Genomic DNA, 8,653 nt, shown 5'->3' on the forward strand with positions numbered 1-8,653 from the left:
TTCTCGTCTGGAAATGAATCTGACTGCTAATGTTGTTGATAAAACATGATGGGAAAAGGTGTGAATTTATATGCCAATGACAGTAAATTAACTCAAACTAACAAAGACAAGTGATGATGAAGATGGTGACAGTCGTTACTGTTTTAAGGATGCCACCACTTTATAGGGGTTCCCTCTTTTTTGTTTTTGGTATTTCTTGGATAGCACTACAGGCACTTTATATAATCTATGTCCTGTTTTAATTATCATACTATACTACGAGGTTATTATTCAGTGCAAATTGGATGTTTTTTTATTAGGTTAGACCTGCTGCTATAACTCACTTTTTATTAGGAGTACTTTTAAAAAATGTAGATAGGATATTGTATGCTGCATGTGTGTGGGAATGTATCATGTACATGGTCTGTACTTGATGTTTTATGTGAGAACAACAGATGGAAAGTAGCTTCCTGTGTTAAATCTGCACACATCTTGTCATTTTTTTAAAATGATTAATGCAAGTGCACACTGTTCCTAAACCCAATATAATGTAAATACAATAGAATAATGATGATCTAAGGACAAAGACTAGGATCAGGTAATTGTTAAAGGGATAGTTCACCCAAAATTCAAATTTCACTCATTATCTACTCACCCTCATGTCAAGAGCTGAGAAATTGTTCCGCCGGTCAGTGCAAATCACGCAAGATTTGCACTGACACAGGAAGAGCAGTGAACTGAGACACTGGGAGCTTCCGCTACAGACAAGCTTAAAACATAGACTTATTTAATTTTTTTCGGAACAATTTCTCATGTCGGGGCTTCAATACAAGAGGGACATTACAGACGAGCACTATGGAGGTATTTGGATGTTTTTTGGTGTGTCTTTTTGGACAAAGAAAAGTGGTATCCATTCACAACCATTATATGGACAAATACTGCTGCGCGGACCCCCCCGTAACTCAAAGAAGGAACAGAGGACTCTGAAAATTCTCACAGCTCTTGAGGATGAGGGTGAGTAGATAATGAGTGAAATTTGAATTTTGGGTGAACTATCCCTTTAACCTATAGCTAGCACAAAGTTTTGAAAATGTTGGACGAACATCAGGCATCAGAACCTGACATGTGTCGGTTTTGTGAATCGACATGAGTCTGTTGTTGTTGTTGACTGTGGGACCTGGACCTGGTTCAGACCTGATCACATTAAACTTTCTGATCAGCAGGAAACTGTCTGAGTCTCACCAGAACTGACCAGAACCAGAACTGACCAGAACCAGAACTGACCAGACACATCTGCTTGTCAGATATCTATGGAACATCATCACATGCACACACATGAAATCTCAGTCATGAACACATTAATATCATGTGACGTGAGGTGCAGATTCACCCCCACACGGATCAATGAGGAAAGTGTTACTCATAACTGCAGCAGATACCAGAGGAGCTTGTGGGTGGATGGGTGGAGTGGGGGGTTGGTGGGGTTCTTGTATTGATCAGCTGCCCCCCATCCCATCTTGTAAGTGAATTAAACTGAACTGTATGTGTGTGGCCCCCCAGGGCTTAATGAAAGAGGAGGTTACATCTGGGGCTCTGTGGAGAGGATCGATCAGAGAGAGAGAGAGAGAGAGAGGGAGGGAGGGATGGAGGAGGGGATAAGAGGAGCCGGATGGGGAGGAGGGTGGGAGTACTGAGCAGTGTCTGCAGACCGAAACACTTTCTTTTTGTCAAGCTTCATTAGATCCAGAGAACTGGGAAAATGAGGAAAAATGGAAACAACAAACCAGGAGCAGGACTTTTATTTTGAAATTTCATAAGAAAATTGGTTAATTATACAAACCAATATTAGATCATATTTATATTTTTTCTATATTTTCATTTTTATTTTCATTTTTGTGTTCATCAACAACCCAGGACGATGACAACTTACCCAGTGATGCTGTTGATCCTTGAGGTCGTCATGGCAATGCTGGTTTGCCTGGTGGATGGAGTGCGGGTACTGAGCGGTGAGTCCAAACTCTGAAAAACCTTTATAACAGATTTAATACAGTAAAATACAATCATGTATAAAAACAATGATCACATACTCACAGCTGAACTGGACCTGAACTTTCCAGGAACTAAACTAACGGGATCTGTTTGGTCAATTAGTATAGGCTACAAGATTTCAACCATTTAATAATGCCACATCAAAACATCATATCAGGTTAAAACACATTTATTAAATATCTCCTCTTACATTATAATTTTATGACTTTGATGTTATCTGGCCAATCTTGATCATTCTTTCTTTGATTTCTTCTCGGTTAATCATAGTATAATTTTTGAAATCAAATTTCTGTTGAAACAATCTCTGACGTTTGTAATGTTTGTACTTTTCAACCCCAGTAAACATCCCATAATGATAGTGTACTTCTGAATGATAAACATTCTGTTTGTTTTGTTGTTTTTTACCAATATCTTATCTTTCTTGTTGTTTTCCCACCTCAGCAACTACAGTAAGACTGTATAGTAACAGCTGGTATCATCCGAGTTGTGGTAGATGATGGGGTGTGCTCTATGGGCTGTTGTCATGGTGTTCAGGTGGTTGCTATAGGACCTGCAGGTGGTTACCAGAGTCTTGTTACACTGTTGATTTATGGATAAATGCACTCTCATGTGGCTCTGCTAACAGGTGAACTAAGTAGTAACAGGTGAGCTAACTGCCAACTGCTAACTGCTAACCATGCAGGTTAATGCTGGTCACTTCCAGTAGCTGCTGCCTCCAATCTGTGACTGACACAACAACCACATCACCACCACTTAGTAATATTACTAAAACTAAGAGCTATTTGAAAAGTGCCTTGAGATAACTTCTGATGTGAATTGCTGCTATATAAATAACGTGCACACACAAGATTTGTCTCCAGCGTTGTGCTACACAACGATCTGCTCTGCTCTGAGTTACATCCTGAGCTGGATAATGGTCCTGCCAATGAAGCAAATCTGAGTTTGAGGGAGACAGAGGGGGGGAGGGCAGTGGAGGGGTGGGCCGGGGGAGGCTGGAGGAAGACAGATATATATGGTGCTCTTTAGTGGCTTTAACAGTAAAGTGATGATGGTGCAGAAGAGAATCCAGCTAATCACTTAAAGTAGCTCTGAGTGTGTGTGAGGCTGTTTTAACCAGACTATTAATCACTGCAGCTTTTCATTGTGGAAACACACACACACACACACACACAAACACACACACCCATACAAAACACTGATGGTAAAATAGTAAATGACAGGTTGTATAGAGACACTGCAGCTGGTCCAGACAGATGTGACATCAGCTGCTGATGTAGCCTACAGCTTCCTGCTTTTTGTCTCACAGGTCAGATGGTGTGTTCAGGGAGCCCTGGGCGTGCGTGCTATAAGATTGCATATTTCCATGACGTGTCAAGTCGCGTTGCGTTCAGGGAGGCGCGTCAGGCCTGTGAGATGGACGAAGGGTCACTGCTCAGCATCGAGAGCCCGGCCGAGCAGACGGACATCGAGAACCTGCTGCAGGTGAGACGCACACCTGCTGCTCCCCTTCATCTCCCTCTGTTCCTCCTCTCAACCCTCTCCTCCTCTCCTCCTCTCCTCCAGGAGCTGCGTCTAGGAGCAGTGGGCAGTGCAGGAGGAGCAGGAGGAGGCGGTATCGCTGACAGTGATTTCTGGATCGGGCTGACTCGGGTGGGCGGAGCCGATCAGGTTCAACCTGAGCTCAGCAACACCTTCACTTCCTGTCCACAGCTCTACCACTGGACCGACGGCAGCCCCGCCTCCTTCAGGTGACTGTCACCTTTAAGCTCTGTCAGGTGACCCATGGACAGCATCATGGTCACAGCTGATTGGTAGTTACGGTAGTTTGGACTATAAGACTATATAATATAATATAATACAATATAATATAATATAATATAATATAATATAATCAGTGATGGGAATAACGGCATTACTAACGGCACTACTTGTTTTAGTAACAAATAATCAAAAAAGTTACTGTTTTCCCCCTTACAACGCTGTTATGACAATAAAATGCAATAATACACCCATTTAAAGGGACAACGAGGAGTTTTGGAAAAGCGAAGTGTTTTCACACTACATTTATGAGCCTCCGCACCGTGAAATTATTTGACCGGCGCAAGACAGACTCATGTTTTCATTCATCAAGAATTAAAGTCAGAGATTCGAAGACGATCACATACCGTCGTAGTTCCGACCATAAACGGTGATTCGGCGGCGTTATTCTCATGACTCGCCACAAAACCGAAAGTAAGGAAACGCTGGTCGGCTCGACCAGCATTTCCACCACCACTAATAATAACAAAATAACGATAGAGACAAAACGATATAATTATCGAAAATGGGCCCATTAACAAGTGGTAACGTAGATTCATCCACATATGAGACTTTTTTATAACCAAATAGAAACTCCTCGTTGTCCCTTTAAGTGTAGAATGATACTCTATTTCAGTTCATCAACTGGTCAGAAAAGCTGTTTATCTGGAACTAACCAACCCACTCAGTATTCCTCCACACAGACAGGTTCTGTGATGCTCTGTATCACTCCACCTCTTCAACACACCGCTGATCCAAACAGCTGATAGGTGGAGTGATACGTCGTGGAGCCTGTCTGTGTGGAGGAATACTGAGTGAGTTGGTTAGTGCAGTATAAACAGGGGTTAGGGAGGGAAGTCCAAGTCATTTGACATATTTGAGCATTTTATAAAAGAGTAACGCAATAGTTACTTTCCTTGTAATTAATTACTTTTACTAGTAGTAACTCTGTTACCAACTCTTTTTGGGGAAAGTAACTAGTAACTATAACTAATTACTTTTTCAATGTAACGTTCCCACCACTGAATATAATGTAATGTAATACAATATAATACAATATAATATAATAGTTTGCTTACTAAACAGCAACCATCCAATCATAGACAGTGACAGCAGATGATGATGATGATGATGATGATGATGATGATGATGATGATGATGATGATGATGATGATGATGATGATGATGATGATGTAGGAACTGGTATCTGGACGAGCCGTCCTGTGGAGGGGAGGCCTGTGTCGTCATGTACCATCAACCGACTGCACTTCCTGGACTGGGCGGAGCTTATCTCTACCAATGGAACGATGACCGCTGCAACATGAAACACAACTTCATCTGCAAATACCCACCAGGTATCAGACAAAGTCAAAGTTATGAGACATCATGGTCAGACACCCTCCTCCCTCCCTTCCTCCCTGTGTTTAGATAATTATAAATCTTTATCATGAAATATTTTGACCACTTTAGCCAACCAGCACCTTTATCATCTGTTTTCTAATTTGTCTAATTGAAACATATAAGAATTAGCACATTTTATCTCGGAGGTCGATAATTTAGTAAATAAAATAAATAAATAAATCAGTTAAAGTATGATTCACACAACCAGGTGCCATCGGCCAATCAGCTTCAGTCCTTGATAAATGATAGTTTGTTGGGTTCCTGTTGTCTTTCAGAGAGCTGCTGTGAGACGGGCGACACACCTGGAGGCCGGAGCACAGGTGAACATGAATCATGTCAGTTACAGTTTGTCTGAATTGCTAAAACATGAAATTGGCTTCTCTGAACCAGATCATCAAACATGTTCACTCACTAAAAACACACTGTGAACTGGTGGTGAAGAATTGTGATGAACACGCTGCACAAGTTAAACACAATCACAGCACAGGCATCAAAGCTTTAAAAGGGGACATACCGGACATATCACTTTCTGAAGGCTCTTTAACATATATCTGGGTGGGTGTTTGTTTTGCCTTCCTGCCCCCACAATGTGAGAATTGACAATCTGTAATTTTCAGGCTCCCTAAATTGAAATCCATGTGGCTTTATGAGCTTTTATGTCTTCCAATGATAGTTTCCAATTTGCATAACCCCACCCCTACCTGGTACCAGTAGAAGGGGGACAGACACTGAAACCAGCCGTTCTGAACAGGGCTGTTTAGAGAGGATGAAAAGAGCTGTGATGTTTGATCCTTGGGGGATTTTGACCGAATCATGTCACAGACATGTCTTTAAGACACCTGGGAACTATTTTAATTTGTGGAAAAGGGACAGAATATGTCTCCTTTAACACAATAACTGAGAACTGTTCACACTTTTTGACGAAGATGTGATGAAACCAACATAAAGCAGGTCAGAGGCCACAGGTTGTTGAAGGTTGAAGTTTGAACAAAACAATGGAAGAAATTCTGGCCTGTAAAGCACTTTGTGTTGCATTTTTATATGTATGAAAGGTGCTATACAAATAAATAAAGTTTGAAGTTTGAAAATAGAGAAACATGAGAAAATATGATCTGAAAACAGAGTTTGATTTGGAGCACAGCCAGAACAGTCTGGAGGTGTGTGTTTGTTTCTGTGAGAAGAGTCAGAGGTTTGATTAAAGTAGTTTGACTTGTTGAGTTTTGTGTTTCACAGTTTAGAGAAAAGCCAGAAGATTAATGTGTTTTAGCAATGTGTAAAACCAACTTAGACCATCAGTGTGTGACTGACAGCTGTGTGTCGTGGTTGTGTGTCCTCAGAGGTGACAGCAGGTGCAGACGGAGTCAAACAGTCTGGAGGAAGTGAAGAAGGTCACCCTGAGGTCACCACAGCTGGAACTCCAGGTACAGACTTCTGACTGCTCTGGTCTGTACCGGTCTGGTTTGTTCTGGTCTAGACTTGTCTTCTTTGTAATTATCTGACTTGGACTGGACTGTTCTGATCTCAGCTATTCTGGCCTGGTCTGGTCTTTCCTGGTCTGGGTTATACTTGTCTGGTTTCTTCTGGTCTGGTCCTTTGTTTGACTGTCTCTCTGTCTGTCTGTCTCCCCTCAGGCATGTTACTGGTCTACGTGATCATCCCCACCATCCCCCTGCTGCTGCTCATCCTGGTGGCTTCTGGGACATGTTGTTTTCAGATGCTGAGCAGAAGGTGAGACCGGAGCACAGAGACTAGAACCAGCAGCCTCTCATCATCCTCCTGTTAGTGCTGAGGATGCAGCTTTTACTGTGTGTGTACAGCTCAGTGATTATGACGGGTCACACACTCATGTCTTGTTAACGAGAGCTGAGCAGAGCGTGTGTGTGTGAGTTCATATCTGGCATCGGTCCAGGTGTTTGCTAGATGCTGAATCAGCTCACAGCCTGTTAATGTTCAGTTTTACTTGTGTCACTTTTTATTTCCTGGAAACCTCCTAACGACGAGCTGCTCACACCGTGTTAATCACAGTCTGCTGCTAATTAAGTCAAAGCTGCTGCACTTATGGAGAACCTGCTCCTTATGAATAATGGAGCAGCTCACAGGAAACAGCATGATAAAGCCTCCTAATGAAACCACTCTGAGCTGCTGCTCATTATTGATCTGACTGGTGATCAGTTAATATACATGTTTGGTTTCATGTCAGGCTTGTGCAGTGTGTTGCTTGGTTTGAATTTGGCAATCAGCTGGAAAATAAAGAGTTCCTCTGCCCTACAAAGGCAAAGTGCTGTAAAAATGCTGAACTGAGAAAAACAGCTTTTTGTGTTTTTTCATTGTCAGGTTTAAGCATCAAATTATGAATAACTACCAAGTCTATAATTGATTAGATAAAGGTGGACTGAATTAAATGTATTTTGTAGTTTGTCTTTCTGACCAATTTTGACCGTTTCATGGCAGATACTGCACTTTGCCTTGGTTTCACAGTGCTTTTTTGGATGGACAGCAAAATAAAAAGCCGAATAACTCTGGAAATGTATATCTAATTCTACCAGATTGAAGAGAATATGCCACACTTTTGATTGGTCAAAAAAAAAAAAAATGAAAAAATGCAGATACTGCACTCTGCCTTTGTAGGGCCTTCAGATCTTAAGAAGAGATAATCCTCTGTCGCAGGAGAAAGTACAAGTTAAAGTATTTGATTTTTGAATTTTGAATTTGAAAGTATTTTGAATCATACAAAGCCTGTAGAAAAACCATGAAAATACAATGAAACCAATTATCAACAAATTACCTTTTTTTCCTTTAGGTTATGATGAGATTTGGTTTTATTAAACAAGTCAAACACTTACAAAGTAAATGACTCTTATTTCTAAATGTTCAAATGCTGACCTCAGATCAGATCATGTTTTCCAGCTGTGATCTGTAACTGATGGATCAGTCAATAAAGCTTCAGTTCAATTGTGTTTCAGCAGCAGGAGTCAGTGCTTCCTGGTCACATCTGACAAAGTGTACTTTATGGACTCACATTACTATAATCTATCAACACAATAATGAAGAGGATGACATCATCACCTCTCTCTCTGCAGCTCCCCCCGCACAAAGACGGCTGTCAGCCAACCAAACCTGTGGATCACCAGGGCGCCCAAACACGAGACCATGGAGGTCTAAACCCAACCCCCCTCCCCCCTATGACATCACAGCGGCACACTGGTGGTGGCGGAGGAATGACATCACTCTTATCACGACTTGGCCATCATCCTCATCTTCATCATCATCACATGGAGGGTTCAGCGGATGGAGGACGACGTCACAGAGGCTCTTAGATGTTGACTGTGTATTTCTACTGTAATGACTCAACACACACACACACACACACACTTTCAAGGCACCTCATTCCATCCTTCTGTCTTCACCTGTCTGAGTTATTACCTCA

At 41.7% G+C, this 8,653-nt stretch overlaps 1 protein-coding gene across 1 annotated transcript; it reads left to right on the forward strand.

Moving 5' to 3' along the window:
- Positions 1–1,897: 1,897 nt before the first annotated feature.
- On the forward strand, positions 1,898–8,388 carry chodl (chondrolectin; the record flags this gene model as incomplete). Its single annotated transcript, XM_083995221.1, has 8 exons — positions 1,898–1,985; positions 3,335–3,510; positions 3,592–3,776; positions 5,023–5,180; positions 5,502–5,546; positions 6,564–6,625; positions 6,752–6,954; positions 8,307–8,388. 8 exons carry the CDS (start codon positions 1,898–1,900, stop codon positions 8,386–8,388), a joined length of 999 nt encoding a protein of 332 aa, XP_083851347.1.
- Between the last annotated feature and the right edge of the window lie 265 nt (positions 8,389–8,653).

Source organism: Trachurus trachurus (genome assembly GCF_905171665.1).
Source record: "Trachurus trachurus genome assembly, chromosome: 20".
Taxonomy (NCBI): domain Eukaryota; kingdom Metazoa; phylum Chordata; class Actinopteri; order Carangiformes; family Carangidae; genus Trachurus; species Trachurus trachurus.